We start from the raw sequence: 20,013 nt of genomic DNA on the forward strand, positions 1-20,013 counted from the left end.
ATTTGTTTTCTTAGGTGTGAGGCTTCCACTTGAAAATTTGAGCCACAGCAAGGAATTTTGGGGTGATGGGACTGGCCTGTGAATTTGATCCATTCATTTGATAACAAATCCCACAAAAGCCATTGCACTGGTGAACATCACAAATGGCTCACAGGCCAACCTTACTCACACCATTTACCAGTTAGCCATCTGCTCCCTTCAGATATTATTTTATGGCTTTCCTTTGTTTTCACTAAGGCCCAAACAGGAATGAAATTGTGGGTCCTGTAGCTAGCCCTTTTAAATAAATAGTTCTGCCATCACTCTAATAAGTTTGACAAGTTGGTCACAGGCCCTGGGCAGGAAGCTAATAAACTTCAAGTTGCTTTTCTATTGTTTTCCTAAAACAATTTGACTTCCTTTCTGATAGCCTCAAATTCCTTCAATAAAAATAGAGTAGCTGGGAGCCAGAGGAAGAGCTGAACCTGAGCCAAGCTGTGCTCACAATGCCGCCTGCGTAAGATCACATTTTATCCTGATCCACGAAGACCCTTTAAAAGAATAGCAGGCAGACAGCTGCCAGTGCATGTCAGGAACAGCTCAGGAGTGAGTCTCCCCCAGCATTGGTCCTCCAGGCTGGAGGGGATCTCCAGCCAGTGAGACAGTGTCAGGCACAGGCTGAGCTCCTGCCTGCTCAGACCCTTCAGGATCTCTTCTGGGAGCCCAACGCTGGCACAGAGCTGGGCTGTGCTAAAGCTCACCCACCCATCAGTCAACCTGCTCTTCTCTCTACCTGTGCAGGCTCAGCAAAAAAGAGGTAAAGGTCTGTTCTTTCTTTTCTTCTTTTGGAAACGTATCTATGAATATGTGTGCACACACATATTTCTGTCAGGCAGCAGTTCATCCAGCTGGAGGTTTGCAGGACAAGAGCAATGTCTGGTGGCTAGGTAGATGAGGACTCCTTGCTTTAAAATTACTTGCTGGTCCTTTGGAAAAATCCTTTATGCTCTCCACAGTCTGGTTCCTCCACCTGTAAAACAAGGAAGGTGTTTATAGGAGCTGCAATTTCATTATCATCTGCAAAGCACTTCTCAACTACTCAGAGATGCTGCAGAGTTGAGAAGCAGAGGCAGAGGGGTGAGAGGGCAGTACTTTGTTTCCAGTAACATAAAGCTGACAGCTGAGCATCTACTTTGGGATAGATGGCAATTTCTCCTCAGTGAGATGAAAACCTCTTCCAGTTTTTCTTGCTGAAAAGTTTACTGGAAAATGAGTCTGACACAGAGTGATGTTTCACAACTGGATGTTTCTTGTTTCCTCTTTTCTCACTCTGTGCTGGTATGGTACTCTGGGTTGGGAAGATGAAAACATCCATCCATATGGAATAATTTGGGATTGTTACTAAATGAGGAACTGTAACTATAAAACTGTTCTTATTCAGGGGCCTTTGCTACTCCTCTTCCCTTGGGCCCAGCCTGTCCTTGGGAATTTGCCTCCTGCTGGAGGATGCCTTCAAACTGTCTCCAGAGGCCTAATGTAAAAGAGAGAACTTCCCTCTCTGGCCTTCTGTTTCAATCATATCCGTGCATGGGGATTTGAGATAAAATGTTTCATCAGGAAGGTACCATCCTTTGGTGCTTTGGAGAAGGTACTGAGGTGCTTTAGAGAGGTGCCTGTCCAGCATGGAACATGATGAAGACCCAGAATAAGTGCAGTGGTGTGGCCAGGCAGCAGAGATGAACTCAACCACAGTTGGGTGGTGTTTTTCTCTGAATTTCCCAATGCAGTAAACCTGACATCCTCCTCAAGGACAAAAGTCCTCAGTAATGGCAGGAATGGACAAGACATTTTCCCTTCAGACAGTCTCTTTCAGTTTTCACATCTCAAGAGCTGCATTGGAAACAGCCTTCTAGCAAAGCCAGATGCTCTGGGAACACCTGTTTTTTGTGAAGAAACTCTTTAATATGTGAGCTCTCATCTGTACTTCTGCATATCTGCAGATCTTCTCCAGGCATCCTCTTGGCTTGCTCTTTTTGTTTGTTTAAATCTCAGGCACAGAGTGAATCCCTCCATTAAATATCCATGGGATCAGTGCTGGAAAACTCATCACACAAACTCTGCTCCAAATTTACCTGGCTTTGTATGCAAGGGTGAAGATCTGCTATGGCACTAAGGCCAGTACAGGAAATAGAATGAAAAGGGGACCTCTTGGCATATCAGGTTCAATCCTTTTGAATAACGGGCAAGTACAAACCAAATGGCCTTTTCTAAACTTACTAAACTCTGTCCTAAATCTCATTAGGTTTCCACCCTAACTTGTGCCGCTAAAATGCTGTTCCAGCACCTCCTTGCCTGCTCTGTTGCTTAGAAACCTTCTGATTTCCAACCTAAATTCATTCATGGCCAATTTATATCTATTTATTCTTGTGCCACATTGTCCTTTAGCTTATGCAGCTCTGCTCTCTCCTGAGCACTTACTTTCCCAACCCCCAATCCCTAAAAGTATTTATAGGCAGCAAATCTCTCCTCTCTTAACCTTTGTTCTGCCAGACTAAGTAACTAAGCTCCCTTATAGTATTCACCCTGCAGGCACATCACACCGTGGTTTAATTACTTTGTGTAGCTGCACTAGCATGAAATTCAGTGCAAAATAATTAATGCTGAAAAGCTCAAACTGGTAGCACATCTATTTTCAAATCAGCTCAAATATCTCTGTGCAGTCACTGCTGTGACTGATAAGTAAACACACTGTTGGCTGAGACACCTTCCATCCCTCTGACCACCCCGCTGCCTTCCTCTGCACCTGCTCCAGGCTGAATATTCTCCTTGCATGTGGGGAAGCGGCACTGCAGACACTATTTTGGAGAAGTCTCATCCTCTTGGATGACATTCCTTCCACTCACTGCAACTGGAAATGCTGCTACATCCTCAAAATTTTCTTGCCTTTTTCACCCCCATGTAGCATTGCTGGTTCCTCCTCCTTTGAACCATGAACTTCCCCCATCTTTCTCCATCTCTTTCCCCTGTGAGATGGAGATTCCTGTTACTCTCAAACAAGTTCCTAGTGTGTGACTTTGCATTCTCCCACCTAACCTCACCTTGATCACTCAAGTCACAAAGAGCCTTCAGCTCTGGCAGTGCTGGAATCCACCTCTGCCCTCATGATACCTCCCAGCTTGGTTTCACTAGCAGATTTCATTAATGTTTCTACATTCCGTGCCAAGGTAATTAACAAAAATATTAAAAAAAGATCAGTCCTAAGAGCAATCTTTAAGCAGCCTCACAGATAATTTCCCTTCAACCTATTAAGGAACTGGTGTATCAATTCTGTCAGTCTCTTACTCACTTGAGGATTTATTTAATAATCCCTGTCTTCTTCAGCTGAATCTTCTACACTAATTTGCTTCTTCTGGGACACCATATCATACAGTTTACTGAACTCCAGGTAGATAAGGGCTGCTCTGTTTCTTTTACCTAGGGGGTCAGGAATCCTAATCCAAGAAAGCTAAGTTTTGATCAAAAGATAGTACATGTTGTTTTATTTTCCCTTTCCCGCCTGGTTTTATTTCTGCTTTCCTTCAAAATGCCTTGCACAGCATCACAAACTGCTGTGATCTGCAAACTGTCAGCTGTTCTCCTCATTCCTACTGTCTGGGGCAGCAATCTCTTCCACTTGCTCTCCTCACTTAAGTCAGACAAGTTTTGCATAACAGAAAACTGCAGCTCTTGGGGACGGGAGTCAAAATCCTTCTTCCTTGCTAAAGACTGAGCAAACCAGCTATTTTTCTAGCTGATGGGCTGGAGAAGCTGCCAGGACTCCTCTGTTTTCCCTTGAAGAGGGTGCAGTAGAGAAGGCATGACACATTGAGGGGCTGGCTGAAGTATCCATACAACATCTCTACTCCCCTTTCTATCTTTTGTCTCCCTGTCTGCCTTCTACCGTTTCCTTTTTGTGCATCAAAACCCAAAGAGTTACCATTAGCACCAAAACAAAAAGAGCTCTCAACAGGTACCTCCTGCGCATCATGCGTGTGTTGGACAGAAACCTTCTCCCCTCCCTCATCCATTCAGCAGAACCAGACTGTATCTGCTGGATTTGGGATTACCTCTGTATGCCGCTCAGGAACAAGCCTTGGGCAGGAAACACAAAGGTGTGAGCAGGGAGAATCAGACCTGATCACCCTGAGTGTACAGCAAAGTGTCAGCCATGCAGGGAGGTGAGTGCATTTCAGACAGCTCTCTCACAGGACCTGTCTCTCTACAGCATGTGAAAAACACTTGACAAGCCTTATCCCTAGCCTATCCCAAAGCCATCTGTGAGCTGGACCTGTATTATTAACACCTTTTTTTTGGACACTTCTATGATGAATTCCTTGACAATCTCACTGGCATAAAATCAACATGAGTTTACATAATAATGCATCGTGGAAATTATAAAGACAAAAAGCTGGAATGATATTCTCCTTCCCATGAATTTCCATTGCAGATACACAACTGCCACACAGGAGAGGGAGAAACAACTCCAGAAACATTTCCATTTTCTTAAAAGCCACAGAAGGGCTTTCAATAAAGTTAAAAATGAAGCAGCAGGTGACTATACATGTCTCCATACCAGGAGGTTACTGAGCTGCTGTGGGAATTTACTGTGCTTTCTTTGTCCTGCATCCTGCACTAACCATCAGTGAGGATACAGCCCTCCTGGAAAGGAGTTGCACTCCTAACTTCAGAGTGAGAGTGTACACACAGGACACGCTTCCAGAGAGAGCCTCTGTGTAAAACTGTCCCTTTGTAGACTGGCTTTCAATCTGGTGACTAAAGGAGGTGGTAAATTAGCAGGAGAAAAATTATTAGAAGAGTTGCCAGCGTTGTGTCTTAGTCCTTGGACTGTTTTTGTTTCATGATCTGCACTCACTGATGCATAGAGACCACGAGGCAATGCTCTGGGTGGGAGATATCTAGCCTGGGCAGGATTGCTGGAGAGATAATCACCAAAGCTTGAGTGCAGCAAGTTGGTTCTCAGGTCAGCAGAGTCTTCTGTGCAAATCTCACTCTCCTACCACAGATTCTTTGAGACATTTATCAAAGCCAGAAGGCATCTCTAATTCTGCCTCCTCACTGGGCCATTCCTGATGTGCCGGAATCAGAGGCTCAGCTTGACACACACACATGAAATACAAGACCTTCAGACATTTGATATGTCAAAAACATTTTTAAGAGAGGCCCAAACTCTCATGAGTCTGACTGTGTGTGCAGGGAGGTGGTGGTAGGGTGACAAAAAACACCTCTCTTGACAGGCAGATTATTCTCTACTTATCAGTAAGGGGGCATGTAAAAAGTCTCTGGGAAGCATTTGGTGCCCTTTAGGACAAGGCTGCAGCTGTGCTGGGCCCCTGGTCCAGGCCAGCAGAGCAAGTTCTGCATGATTTGAAGAGGTGGAACACCCCACTCCACATGAACTCTGCTTTGCCAGATTAAGCTTGAGCAAGTCCGAAATATGTCCTTTGTCAGTTGAACTGTCTTTTGTCTTGCGTGGAAAAACCTTTCCAGGGTCTGGCTGGTGTAACTGTGGGGCAAGGCTGTCTCTTTTCATTTGGGGAAGGCTTAGAGTGTTATCTGTGGGAAGATGTGCAAAGGAGCAGTGGGAGCAGTGGCTGGAAGGGACTGCGCGAAGCCAGCAGCGAATGCATCCTGTCGGCATGAGGAGGGTGGCACAGGGAGAGGCTGAGAATGAGAGGGAGGAATGAGATCCATGGTCTTTAAAGGAAAAACAACAGGAAACCAGGTTTGAAAATAGAAAGATTAGTCTGGAGGGGGTGGGAGAGACAAGAAAAGTAGGTGAAGAAAGAAGAGGGGGAAAGGCGGAGAGGCAGTGGGGAAGACAGTGACACAGAAAGGGGGTGGAGAAAAAGAGAGGAAGAGGGAGAGAGAGAACCATATTAAAGGAATAAAACGAAGCAACTGAGGAGAACGAGGAGTTCAACTTCACTACAAAAAGGGAAGGTGCTAAAGCAAGGAAAGGAGACTGAAGACAAGACACTGAAAATCAGGTAAGCAACCTAGAGGGGGAAATAATAGAACTGCAGAAGTGCTGATGGTAGATCAAGTTATTACACTCAAGGGGAAAAGAGCATGAGGGGAAAAAGGGATTTGGGGAGGCAGGAAAAGAAGGATGGCCAAAAAATAACTTAAGAAATTTACTTTTCTTTCATTTTCTCTGTAAAACATTCCCACTAGTAACATGGTGGGCTTGGGACATTTTAAAAATGTAATTGTTTTACCACAGGCAGCTACAGAATTAAGAAGTAACTTCCCTGTGATGAACATAGATACCAATAGATTCCAATGTGTAGGAAAGCACGATAAGAGCCCCAAACATCCTCCCTCAGACAGTATAAAGTGCAAATTGTCATTTCTGACAGATCCCATTTCAACATGCTGCTCGGGGGACAGTGGTGAAGGGAATTCTTACCTAGGACAGGCTCCCGGGGTATAAACTCTTTATCAAGTGTCTGCATTAACCGCCTATATTCTGAACTGCGCAGGATGCTTTCAAAATATTGCAGTTTCTTTTCCTTGAGAGTACTGTGTCCTGGCTGGCGTGTGACATGGAGCCTGGGAATGTAACTCCAGTGTAGAGAAGTGCCTAGCTGGTATCTCGCAGTCACACGTTCTGTGCGCGCCACCAGGGAATGAATGCCTTTCTCCTCCATCCCCGCACTGCCTGTGGCAGCCTCAGCAAGGAGGCACACAGACCTGAAGGGACAAATGTCCTCTACCACACCAGCAGCTGCTGCTTCTTTTTATTTGCCTTCCTAACTTTCCCCCCTACTTTTTGTACTTGGAATAGTTTGCAATTACATTTATCACTGCTTTTTCAAAGAATAGCCCACCTTGAGAATATAGTACCCCTGGAATACACCCACCTGGAAAGAGGCAATCTCACAGAGTGTAAAGGTTGCTGACTAATTGCCACCTCAGATCTGTGGTGGCTCCTTTGACTTCATGAAGAGTTGTTTGGCTGTCCATTTGTCATGTCTAAGGAGCTTTGCGGCATTCTGGTTTTAACAACTTGGGTAAACTGAGGCAGAGCCCCTGTCCCTCAAGTGCCAACAAGTAACAACCTTTAGATGTTCATATAAGTGGTTTTTCTGGACAAACCTTGGCTAAAAAAGTCCTGTGCTGAATGAGCCTTAAGCATTTGAAGTCTCCCTCCATTATAATAAACCTATCAAAATTCCTTGGTGAAGCAGTGTGGATGAAAGTTTTCCCCTACTCCTGCCTACGTGTTCCTCTCTTTAAAGAACTTCATGCATGTAACATGTGTGTTAGATGTTGTTACAATATGTGTGTGCAGCTAGGAGCAGCTTAAACAGTTATTCAGAAGCCTCACAGTATTCAGCATTTGTATCAGGAGCCAAAAAATTCTGCATTTGCTGCTATTTTCAAAACCTACTCTGAGAAAAGCACACATTTCTAACTTTGTTCCCCTTTTCCTTGGGAGCAGAGCAATACTTTAGGAGAATTCCTGAGGCTTCAGGGTTTAAAATACTTGTCAGGCTCTTGTCGCTTGGGAACTATGTTAAGTATTCCTGTTACTATAAGTATTTGGGGATGGTTGTTGTTTTGGTTTTTTTTTCCACTCAACAGTATATATTATCACAATATTTTTAGTATTATATGTGCATTTAAAAATTTCAGCTCTGACAGAAAATACAGAACTTCATACCTTAGCCTCTCTTCTCTTTTTGACTTTCAGACAGATTTCACACATTCTGCACACATTTGCCCACTTTCTGACTTATCTTGCAGCATTGCAAACAGACAAGGAGGAATGAGTAATTCGGCACTACCCTATGCCATTAGGGAGCACAGTTTGGAGACTGCTCCACGCTTTGGGTTCTGTTGTATGAGGCACAAAGATAGAGGCTTAAAATTAGAAATAATTCCCAGAAGACAACAGAAAGACTTCAATATTTGGGGGGGAGATCAATTTTGTTGCTATCGATTAGCAACAGAGAGATCTCTGTGAGCGATACTCAGCATGCTAGCTCTTCTCTGAAACAAAGAAATATTCATGCCACACAGCATGCAATGAGCAGAGAGATGCACGCTTTTAAGTCTCTCTAGTGTATCTTTGAAGAGGGGTCAGGGGGTTTTTATGCAGAACCACGGGGTTTACACTTATATTTCTGCCTTTCTCCATTTTTTATGTCATTATGGACATGCTCTGAGAATGGCTGAGAATTTCCATATGAAACTGCTCTCCCTTAGAAGCAGAAAAGCTGACAGATGCCTTGGTCAGGGCACAGGGTGGCTTGGAAAGTGAAGCAGTCTGGCAAGGGTGATGCCTGCAGAGCTCCAGGGTCTTCTGCTGCACTCAAATGTCTGGTGAAGAAAGGAGGGAGATGGGATGGGAGAAAAACTGTCTCCAGTTTATAGTCAGATAAAGCTATCCAAGAGGACTGGGGTTAATTCTTGCTTCTTAGTCCAATTTCCTCTGTCATGAGGAGACAAATCACTTAAGCTACATTTCCCCACAAATGCCCATTTCTTGTCTTTTGGGTATCTGACTTCTACATGTGGTGCAACTGGTGGAAGTGATAAACTCTACCACTCCAGCACGAACCAGACAGAGCTCTGCTCTGAATACACATTATATACTGCTAAGTACGCTGGGAAGAAAAGCACCAACAGATTAACCACATTACCAAAGAGCTTCCAAAATTAATGAACAGTTTTTATCTTAATCTCTCACTGCCTTAGTCCCTCAGCTGCACAGCTGATCTAACACCATCTCCTCACCTCTGGGTGGTAATGAAAGTAAGTAGATTTATAATTGTGAAGCGATCAGATACTGTTGTGATGAAAGCCATAGGAAAACCCATGAGGAAACTAATAATTCTCTCTTTAGAGCTGGACTTGAATAATGTACAGTAAATGAGGCACAGGCCACCCACTGAACAATGAGGAGAAAACAAAACATTGAATAGCTGCTGCTCAAGAAAGCCCCCGCCAGGCTGGCACAGAACAAGGCAGGCATCCTGTGCAAAGAATGAGGTGACAATGTGAGGATGTGGTTAAGGACTCTAAGAGGCACAGGCACAAAGAGATTGAATTAAGATTACTGAGAACAGTAACCCCAGCATTTCCTAACTCCCTACTGCTGGGCTTTGCCAATTTAGTATTAGCTGGATTCAAAGGGGGGTGTGTTTTTGTGCATATATATATGGTGCATACACCAAGTACAAAAAATAATCTACTCACATAGCCAGACTGAGGCAAGGATATAGCAATGAGGCTGGAGTGTGAAAACAATCCTACGGATTTTTGGAAAGAAAGAAGAAATGAGATTTGACAAGGTAGTAATAAGTGGGAAATAGATAGTTGCTGAAGATGTCCCCTTTCTAAGGCTGAAAGAATTAGCAATTTGGGTGCTGTACAGAGTTAGCTAGTCAAAACTGCCCAAAAACTGAGGCAACGCTCTCTGGGGGAGCATGACTGTAAGGAAACCACAGGGAACTGTTAGGCAAGGGGATACTGGGGTGAGAAGAAGGAAGAAAGGATGGGAAAAGTCTGAATGAGAGCTCTCTCCTCCCATTACCTCTCCAGTCTGTTTTATTTCAACACTATAATGAATTGCATCTCATGCAGTCTGTGAACAAGCCTAAAATCACATGGGTAGGTTTAATTGTTGCTATGTTGAGCCCAGTGTGAGGCCTGCCATCCCTGCACATCTCCATACACCAGCCTTCCCCACAGACTGAGCAGTGCTTGAGATCAGCTTCTCTCAGCAGAGCTCAGGGACAGCTTTTACTACAGCAGCCCCCAAATTTCTCAGTTTGTTTTTTTTTTCCCTGTGCCCTCTTTTCCTATCTCCTCATCTCTATTTTGCCCAGTTTAGTATCATCTGCAAATTCAGAATCCCAAGAGAATTAGAAGATGCTCCCTGCTTTTTAAATGTAAGCCTGGATACCTCTATCTATTTGATGCCAGCTTTTCAAAAATAGTGGGATAAATTCATCCCTCAGCTTGACTCATCTGAGTTCAAGGTCTCTTCTGTTCTTGGTCTCCTGAGATTAGACCAGGCAGAGCTTGGCCCTAATATCTGGATATATGAAAGCACATGGGGAGGAATATTAGATGTTCTGGACAGACAACTAATAAAAATTCAACTGACTGGGAGTCTGCACCTTCCATTATCACTTCAGATGAAAATATTCTACATATTATTATCATCTGTGTGTGTAACACATCCCTGATGTACACACTTGAAGGTGTTGAGTGATTCCCCTCTGTCTTTGTCCCTGTGTGTGCAGGAGGTGACGGGTCATTCAACTCCCTTATCTTCTCACCCACTCTCTTTTTCGTGAACTCTGAGATTTTCCACATTTGGAGAGGAGAGGGAAAGCACACCTCGTCAAGAATAACAAGCTGTCTGCAACTACAAGTAGGGCCAGTGGTCTGGATACCAGTATGACCCTTCCAGAACTTACAGTGAACTTGGGAGGCGCAGAAAGATAAGAAACATTGGATGTCTGTCTTCTAGGACAGCTGTTAACACAGAGCTCTTCTTCTCCCATGAGATTTCAGCTCTAGAGTCAAAATCACTCTGATACTGGCTCAACGCAGGACTTTGAACCCAAGGAACTATGAATGGAACTATAGAATGGAACCTATGCAAACATGTCAATTATTTTTCTTTAAAAGCATAAGTACAAAGCTATTTATTCCAGGTTCATATGCAGATCAGAGTTACAAATTTGGCTAAAGAACTGGCCTGGTTCTGGCAGAAACTTATCATAGGCATATGTGTATATATGAAGCCAGAGAGATGGTGTTTGGACAAAAATGCCTAATAGGTTGTTGCTTGTCCATTGTATATCCATAGGAAGGAGCCAATGCCAGTAAGCTTTGAACAAAAAGATACCTGCTGAGGTGGGCTTTAGCATCACAAATCCTCTGTAATCCAAAGCACTGCACCCACTCTGCACAGTGCATTTCTAACTCTGTTCATCATTTAATGCTGTAAGCCACGTGTTCCCACAATGCAAAACAAAACAAAACAAAACATCTCTGGTTCTGCCAGGTGTACCCACTCTGAAGGGCAGCAGGACAGGGTTTTCTTTCAGGTAGCCAAGTCAGTGTTGTCTGAGGGCACAGGAGAGAAGGGCTGTGGTCTGTAGAAGCAAATGTGCAATACAAGCAGTGTTGTATTGCTGTCATGAGGTTTAAAGGCAGTGCTGTGTAGAAAAAAGGACACAATCTTGCAAGTCACAACCTCTGAGCTCTGTCCCCAAACTGTCTCTAACACAGTGACCTCAAACAAGCAGTTTGTCCCTTCTGGACCCCAGTGACCACCATCTGCAAGATAGAGGTGACAACATCTACACCGCATGGAATGCTGAGGCTACTAACAAGGGGCTGGATATCCTAAAGTAAAGCAGCATTAACCAACCTCCAGAGCAGAGCTTGAAGTGTCCTTCCCAAGTGCCTACAGCTGTGAGTGCACAGTTTGGCACTGTGGGCTCCTCTCCTGTCTGGGTTCAGCCTAGCAAGTGTCAGCACAGGGCAAAGATCTCTGCCCACTCACCCACCATGATCTGCTGTGGCTCATGCTGGCCTGGACCTGTATGAGACAACACAGCTGGAGGGAGGAAAGCCACGAGCAATTCCTGGGCACTGACCATGCCCCAGCCAGCCTGGATGCCCCACTGCAATGTCACTGCTCACGTGCCCAGTGCCCAGAGGGGACAGCTGCCTCCTCATTCGCTAGCTTGGAGGGGATGCACTTCTTGCATGGTGTCCACAAACAGCCATGTGTCTGGAATAAGAGCTTCTTAAAACATCCTGGGCCCTCCACTTTGTTGTGAAATCTCATTAATTCCCAGAGACACACATTTGTACCTGATTGAGCAAATCACAGAGACTGAGCAAAAATGCAGTGGCTTTGAATCCAATACTTTCCCCCTCCCTGGGAGCTGTGCTTCCCTCACACAAAGGAGCCTTCCTTGGAGAGCCTCTCCACATGCCCCTGGGATCTGCCACCGGGAAGAGGTGAGCCCAGCAAGGGAGAGCAGAAACAGTGTTATAATCAGACTCTCCACTTTATTTTAGAAACATCCCGCAGAGATGGCGACCTCCTGTCACCTTCCTTGTGGGAAAAGCTAGCTTGAAGTGTTGAGCTCAGCTATTTATATCACTGCTGATAGTCTTGCCTGTCTTCTAGAGAGGGGAAAACTTTCTTCCTAGTGACCCCCAGGGAAATAAACTCATATAAAGTTGATTGCACAGGAACAGCCCTCCTGGCTCTCTGGTGTGGATTTGCTAGCTGTTCATCAGAGCCCTGGCCAGCTCCAACCACAGTGAGCGAGCAGCAGGGATGTGAAATGCTCGCCTGTCCTTCAGAGCACGTGGCATCGCCAAGAGGATGGGCAAAACTGCTCAGAGGGCAACAGACACTTCCCCTCCCGCAGATAAAGGTAGTGCAAAAAAGGAATGGCAGAGAGCAGCCCGTGGCTGGCGAGCCTGCCTGGCGTACCAGCAGGTGCCGTCCCTGCTGGGGTATTTTTATCGTGGAATTTGGCAGTCACAAGGCAGCCCGGAGCTGAGCAGACTCCATGCTTGGCCTGTGGGGTGATGCTCAGTTTTCCTCAGCTTCAGTGGCGCTCCAGGTGATGACTGAGCCGGGCTGGCCACGGTGCTGGGCTAGTGCCAAGCTGCCCTGGTCTGTGTCACACACGCTTCTCCCGCTGCCAGGGTCCTGTGACAGTGCCCAGCTCCTGTGGGGATCCAGCAGAAAGCTGCCAGCCAAAAGCATGGAAAGGCAGTGGCACATCCCACGACTGCTCCTGAATATGCATGACCCTGCTGCCAAGACCATCTTCCACCAGGTGCTGAGACTCCACAAAAATACCCAGAGGTGCTTTTTGCCCAGTCACACCAGAGTGAGACGAGATTTGTCCAACTGAGCCCAAACTAGGAATATAAAAGGCTGTAGATGCTCAGACGCTGAGAGGTCAAAGCATGTGAGGGCAACAGTAGTCTGGGACTGAGGAAAATTCCCAAGAATAGTAAAGCTATGAGGAGAAAGGCTAGGTCAGGGGCAGCTCTGCATAGCCAGGAAAAGCTGTCAGGAGGTGACAATCCTTCTTTTCTTGCTGGCAGCAGAGAACTAGATGCTCTCAAAGACTCTTGGTCTGGCGCTGCAAAAATAGCTCGCTAGTAAGTATCAAATGTCTAAGCCAAAAATGCTGTTCTAGGAGGGAAACTCCTTCTCTTGGTTTCCAAACTCCGTTCCCCTGTGGCCACCTACGCCCTTGCAGCAGCCACCTCAGCTCTCTACGGGCCTGTAGCAGGATCAGGAGGCACCTCCGGGCAGTCCCTTCTTTAGACAGTCTGTGCAGGGGAGGGCAAAGGAAATGTCCCTAGCCTAAGCCTCATGACTACCAGCCTCAGATCCTTCTCATTTACCACCTCTTGAAATATTCTGTGCATGTGTGAGACAGGTAAATTTCTGTTCTTCTTGCACCCAGTAACATTTTTTATTTCTGGATTCTCTTGAACTTATGTTTGCTTTACTTTGTGTCCTGCGCATCCTGATTTTTACAATTTCCAAGTGTCTAGGCTTAGTAGCCATCCCTGGGGAAAGCAAGCTGTTGCAAAACCCCAAACAACCTGCACACAGTAGATTGGATGGGAAGAAGGGCTCAGTTTGTGATTGTACTTCCCTGTGGCAGTAAGTAAAAACAGCCTTTACTCAGCTAGGGAGAACTGTGTTCATATTTACACCACCAAGCAAGGTAAAACAAGAAAAGGCATGTGTAAACAACATAAACTCACCTGGAAAAGTGTTGCCTTGTAAGGAATATTCCACACATACAGCTGTGCTACAGCACAGTGGTGCTGGAAACACGTAACACTGAGCTGTAGGCAGCTGGTTGCCTTCTCTGCACTCTGGGGGAAAAAAAGCAAACACGCTGATCTCAGTGCCACAGTCTGTAAATATTTCCCATCACTGATTTATCTGCCTGTGTTTAATCCCCTGGTGCTCCTGGAATGAAGCCATATGCTAATTTCTCCAGAATGCAGTAACTGCACCAAAGCCATTCAGAAGGTAAGACAGACCCTCACATTCACCAGTTTCCACCAGTGCAGACGAGAGGAGTCAGAAAGACCAGCTGATTTTCTGTGTTACTGCTCCTCCAGCTCTGGGCTGGCAGCAGACCAAAGCTTCTGCATATGCCAGGCAGCCACCAGGATCCCCAGCAGCATGATTGCAGCTTGCCTGCCAGGGCAGGAAAGAGCCAAACCCCATCTTTTCCTTCCTGTATGTCCTTTCTCCCTGCTCACATGGCTTCTTACAGGTGGTGGGGTAGCAAGTGGCCACTGCCCTGTCTCCTTTCCTGAGCAATCCTCACCTTCCCCAGGGCAGCCCTCAGCAGCACCAGGAATTTGAAGATTCAACTTTTGATCTTTGTCCCATCCATCCTTGCAGCTGGACACAGCACAGGAACAAAGGATGGGATGAATTACGGTGTGTGCTGTTACATTAAATTATATCACTCACATAACAAGAGGAGGGGATATTTTTCCCTCAACAAGTGTATCTGTTCTCCAGCTTTTGCTCACAGGAAATCTACACAATATTGCTACAGTAAATTTTCAGCTTTTAACAGTGTCTGCTCTCCACAAATGTTCTTTGCACTATAAAAATAATTGGCTCCTAAAGACAGGACAAGGAACAATAAAGGAGAGTTAACAATTTGGTCCCTGTGGCTTTGGGATTTACCTTGACTAGCATTTTTAATATTTCATTACAATGATTATTTTTACATTAACTTAATGTAATGATTAAAATACTATTTTCCAAAAGAATTACTGTGGGAGGACATTAGCTCCAAGGTAATAGTGCACACTTTATAGCACCCAGCCCTTAACTCTCACCAGGGAGAGCTTTGCAGTGCCATAGCAAGGTAAGTATGGTGAGCATAACTGGATCAAATGACTGCTCAAGCACTCCCACAGAGCCCCACAAAAGATGGACTAAACCCACGGTTCTCTTTTTATCCATCAGGTTAAGTGACTTGGCCAGAAACAGTCAGTCAGTCAGAAACAAAACTGAAACAGGCCCTCCTTCGTTTCCACTTTGCAATCTTACTCCCAGTCCAGAAAACCTTTCCTGTCATCAGACCACCTACCAACAGCGCTTCCCAGGAGCTCCTGGTCCTGGGGAGGCACTTCAAAGGAGGCTTTTTTCTTTGTCTCTTTCATTTGAACTATGAAATTTTCCTCATAATTTAAGAAAGGCAGAAGGAGCAAGACCCACCATTTAAATTTTGCAGCAGTTCCCTCTCAGAGAGGCATGACAGGGTGGCAGCAGATTAGGTTTCCAGAACGGGCACAGCCCACCAAAGTCTTTACACTCCCCTAAACATTTGCAGCTTGTAAATGAAACACAGCTGAAAACACTACAAAACCAGAGCAAAACCTACAGACAGGGAGCAGGTGGGCAACAGAGAGGTTTTCTCTGTGCTTCAGTGGTGGCACTGAGCTCATAAAGGAAACCCAGAGCTGCACACACTTCACATTCCAGGTGCTGTGCAGGTATTACACAAAGACAACATCTGACAGTGCTACTGCTCAGGCCAGGCTGTAGATTCCACTCTTATCTCCCAGGGGATCAGCCCACTAAGGATTTCCCAGAGTGCAGTCTACAGACAGATGAATGCTGCTTTAACTTCCCAGTCCACGGAGGATGCAATATGCAGATCAGAGTGAAAGGACTTTTTGAATCAAAAATAAATCTGGCTCACCCTCAAGGTTTTGGGAACTCATTTAGCAGGCTGTAGATGAGTTTTGTAAAAAAAAAGATCGCTTTTTGTTTCGGTAGCTGAATTTAAAAAGAAAAAGAAATCCCAAGAACAACACGAGGCTTCCAGGGGATGTGAAATACAGTTTTCAGCAAACCAGACCTCATTCATTTCAGGGCAAATGAAAATATTTCCTCTGACAGAAAACAAAAAAATCCATTTCACTCCATCCATTTCCAGCTGGGCATTTCCTAGCCCCCCTTAGAACCACTCTCTGTTTTCTCCCAACACAGGCTTGCGCTCGGCTCTTGAGACTTCTCACCCCTCCTGGTGAGCGGCAATGGGGGAGTGGAGTTTCCTGGGAGACTTCCTCGAGAAGGTCCACAAACACTCCACAGTGGTGGGGAAGGTCTGGCTGACTGTGCTCTTCATCTTCCGGATGCTGGTGCTGGGAACGGCGGCGGAATCCTCCTGGGGGGACGAGCAGTCTGACTTCATGTGTGACACCCAGCAGCCCGGCTGCGAGAACGTCTGCTACGACAAGGCCTTCCCCATCTCCCACGTGCGCTTCTGGGTCCTGCAGATCATCTTCGTCTCCACCCCGTCCCTGGTGTACATGGGCCACGCCATGCACACGGTGCGCATGGAGGAGAAGAGGAAGATGAAGGAGGCAGAAATGGAGGCCCGAGAGAACAAAAACGGTGGTGACACATACTACCAGCAGAAGTGCTCCGTGGCAGAGAAGGAGACTAAGCTGTCTGGCTGGGATGAAGCAGGAGGCCAAATCATTCTCAGGGGCAGCCTGCTGAACACCTACGTGTACAGCATTTTGATTCGGACCGCCATGGAAGTGGCCTTCATTGTGGGGCAGTACGTCCTGTACGGGATCTTCCTGGAGACCTTGTACATCTGCCAGCGGGCACCGTGCCCCCACCCTGTCAACTGCTACGTGTCCCGCCCCACGGAGAAGAACGTGTTCATCGTCTTCATGCTGGCTGTGGCAGTGCTCTCCCTCTTCCTCAGCCTGGCCGAGCTGTACCACCTGGGCTGGAAGAAAGCCAAAGAGAGGTGCTCCAGGTCTTACAAAGCCAGCCCCAGCACGGCCCCTGGCAGGCTGGAGTCTGCCCCGCAGGCGGAGAGGGCACAGATGTACACCCCGCCCCCGGATTTTAACCAGTGCTTGTCAAGTCCCAACGGGAAGTTCATCAGCCCCTTCAGCAACAAGATGGCTTCCCAGCAGAACACCGCCAACTTCGCCACCGAGAGGGTCCACGGCCAGGAGGATGCTGCTGGGGAAGGGCCCTTCATTAAGTCCAGCTACGTGGAGAGTCCAGAGGTGGCCAGTGAATGTGCAGCACCTGCCTTTCCCGAGAACTACTTCAACGAGAAACGCCGGCTCAGCAAGGCCAGCCGTGCCAGCAGCAAGGCAAGGTCAGATGATTTGTCTGTGTGACCTGTCTCCAGCAGGGATGAGGAGAAGGAGCTGTCCCAGCACTCAGAAAAACTTCTGCAAAGTGGACTCCAAACTCTCTCCCCTAACCTCCCTCTTTTAATATCCTCTCTCTATCCTGTCCAGACAGCACCTCTCACAGCTCAAGGCAAGGGCAGCCACAGGCACTGAAGAGACACACCAGTCTTGGGATATGAAGCCCTCAGCTGTATTTTCATCATGGGACACACAGGAATTAGAGACTCCCCACCCTTAGCCTGGTAGAGCACGGACCAGCAGACTCCTGCCCAGTGGGTGTCCACTGCAACACTCTATTCAACAGACTGACTGAACCTCTTTATCTTCTGTGGTCTCTATTCAACACTTGCAGCATCAGCTAGGCAGTTACACTGAGCTGAAGCTTCTCTCACCTGCAGGGAGCAGAAACACACCAGTCGGCTTTCTGAAAGAGAGATTTTCTCATCTGCTTCATTTTGGCTCTTTCTAACCCTCCCTTTCTCTACCTGAGCCCAGATATTTTATACCAGTTTACCTACACAATAAATCCTACTTGAATTTTTTGACACTGTGTACATAACAACTCTTCCCCATAAATAAGGACATCTGTGGTCCCCAGTGCACAGCTGCCTCATGTCTAACATTGGAATCCCTTCCTCATTCCTAAGTCAGCAGAGCAGACTGGCCCCAGGGAAATCACTTAGATGACCAGTTGATGAAGACTGGGCAATTTTCCCAAGATACTTATGTCATCAATCCTAAGCAAGACATCCATCACCAGAAATAGAGATTCTCCTGTGAGAACAGATATCTCATGAGTATCATGTAGAAACAAAGTGGTTTTCCCCTTTTTGAAACTCATCTTTCAAGCAATCTGAATTCTGCTGAAAGGGCGCTGCCAGCTGCCCACTTGAGAGAAAAGCATCCTCTGTTTATCTGCAGAAGAAGTACGGCCTGTGTCTTCTCACCAACCTACCAAAACACTTCACCAAGCAGAAAGAGTCTTGCTCAGGCCCTGCACATCATTCAGCTCCTGCCTGCTCTCTCAAGCTTGCCAGCCAGCACAAGTTTTTTGTCCCCACAGCAAGTGTCTGCTCTGCCCCCAGGCCATCCTCTCCACTCCACCCCTAGCACACATGGTGCTAGAAATCACCCATGGACAGGGTCTTTCCACCACTGTAGCCCCTCAGAGCAGCCCCTGGGGTCCGAGGCTGCACTGTGAGTCTGCTGGGTGAGGTCTGCAGGCAGCTCCCACTCCAGATACATTTCCTCAGTGCAGAGCTGACGTCCCTCTGTTAAAGATCTGCTAAACAGAGCCAAGCTGCTCCCTGTTGTTTACCCTGCACTGCCCTTTCAGACACAGGCCACAGCTTCCCAACACTGGACTGCACAAGCAAATGGCCTGGGACCAGCTGATGAGGGGACTGAGCCATTCCCTCTCTCAGGGCCACTGAAAGTGAATCCCTGCTCCTGATACACAGCTTTGGTACAGCTCCCTGTACGTTTAAATACACATTCACACTCAGATGGGGGAAACCATGTTTTTGTTTGTAAGTTTTTATATATTTGTAATTTTTAATCCTGAAAAGACCGTGTGTGTTTTCCTTAACATGAGATTTTAGTCAGTCGTCTCTAGGTTTCTCCTAATAAAGTTCTAACTCCATCTCTACTTGTGGATGTTTCTCCTCTCACATGGCTGAGAATGAGCTGCTAGCAGGGTTCAGGCTGCCCACCAGCCTCTGCTGCTCAGAGATCACAAAAATTCCCATTGCCCAGAGCGGCAGGAATGAGGGGAGGGTTTGGCCAGGTGGATAAATAATAAATATCAGGAAATGACTGATTGATTGATTGATTGATTGATTGACTGGCTAACAGGAACCCCCCCAGCTACCCTGCCTGCCTCTGCATTACCAAGGAAGGAGGAGCTGGTCAGGGAGCAGAGGTTCCACCCTCCTGCAAAGGCTTACTCCCTGCATCTCCTTGCATGTCCCAGCACACCTCTGTTCCCAGAGAGGACAAATGTGATGTGAAGTCAACTCAGCAGGAAGAGGGAAGCAAAACCTGTCCCCCATGCATCTGATTGCTTGTCCATGCAGTAACCAAGCCCTGAAGTCTTTTTTAAGAGACAAGGCCTTGAGACAATCCTCTGCTAACCATCTCTGCAGAGGTCCTTTGGGTACTCAAATCTCTCAAGATGTATTTGCCCAGCCCAAAGAAATTCCTTTCCTTCCCTCAGTTATATCCTTCCTCTGAAATTTATCCTTTGCTCTCCCACTTTCCAACTTTCACAGGCTCCCTCCTTCTGGCCTTGGATCCCCCTGTTAACTCAAAGGAAGTGCCCTTTTTCACTTTCTCCACACAATCTCCCATGGGACTCTGCAGGCTGAAAAGCTGGAGACCAGTAAAGTACTGGGTCTCAGCAAGGAGCCCGAGAGGGGACATAAAGAATGAATCCAGAATTCAATGAGGACACTGGGACAAGGACCTTTAACTGCATTAGAAAATACAAGCACCCTTTAAGATTGAGGAGCTGTGTTTTGGGGGTTTTCAGCTCAGGGGTGAGGATGCCAGCTGAGCAGCCACAGTTCCACAGTGCAGCAAGAAGGCAGGATTGGTCCTGCAGACCCTGTTTTTTTAACTGGCATGTGTACAGCCCTGAGCATGTCTGTCCCTTAGGGTGCCACCTTGCTGTCAGGAGCACACCCCGTGGAACACTTGGCTATTGAGTGACATTACTGTTTAGTAAAGCCACTTAAGCATGAACACAGACCTTCTTTA

At 46.5% G+C, this 20,013-nt stretch overlaps 1 protein-coding gene across 4 annotated transcripts; it reads left to right on the forward strand.

The window, feature by feature from the left end:
• Window positions 1–414: 414 nt before the first annotated feature.
• GJA5 (gap junction protein alpha 5) lies at window positions 415–18,898 on the forward strand. 4 transcript variants are annotated; one of them, XM_084226603.1, is made up of 2 exons: window positions 415–802; window positions 16,082–18,898. In XM_084226603.1, the coding sequence occupies exon 2, from the start codon at window positions 16,129–16,131 to the stop codon at window positions 17,239–17,241; it is 1,113 nt and encodes a 370-aa protein (XP_084082729.1). In that variant the 5' UTR covers window positions 415–802; window positions 16,082–16,128; the 3' UTR covers window positions 17,242–18,898. The 4 variants fall into 4 exon arrangements, with proteins under 4 accessions (XP_084082729.1, XP_084082730.1, XP_084082728.1 ...); XM_084226604.1 differs by having other exon boundaries at window positions 416–796; XM_084226602.1 differs by lacking the exon at window positions 415–802 and adding an exon at window positions 5,881–6,026.
• Window positions 18,899–20,013: the final 1,115 nt, after the last annotated feature.

This window comes from Fringilla coelebs (genome assembly GCF_963513975.1).
Source record: "Fringilla coelebs genome assembly, chromosome: 2".
NCBI lineage: Eukaryota > Metazoa > Chordata > Aves > Passeriformes > Fringillidae > Fringilla > Fringilla coelebs.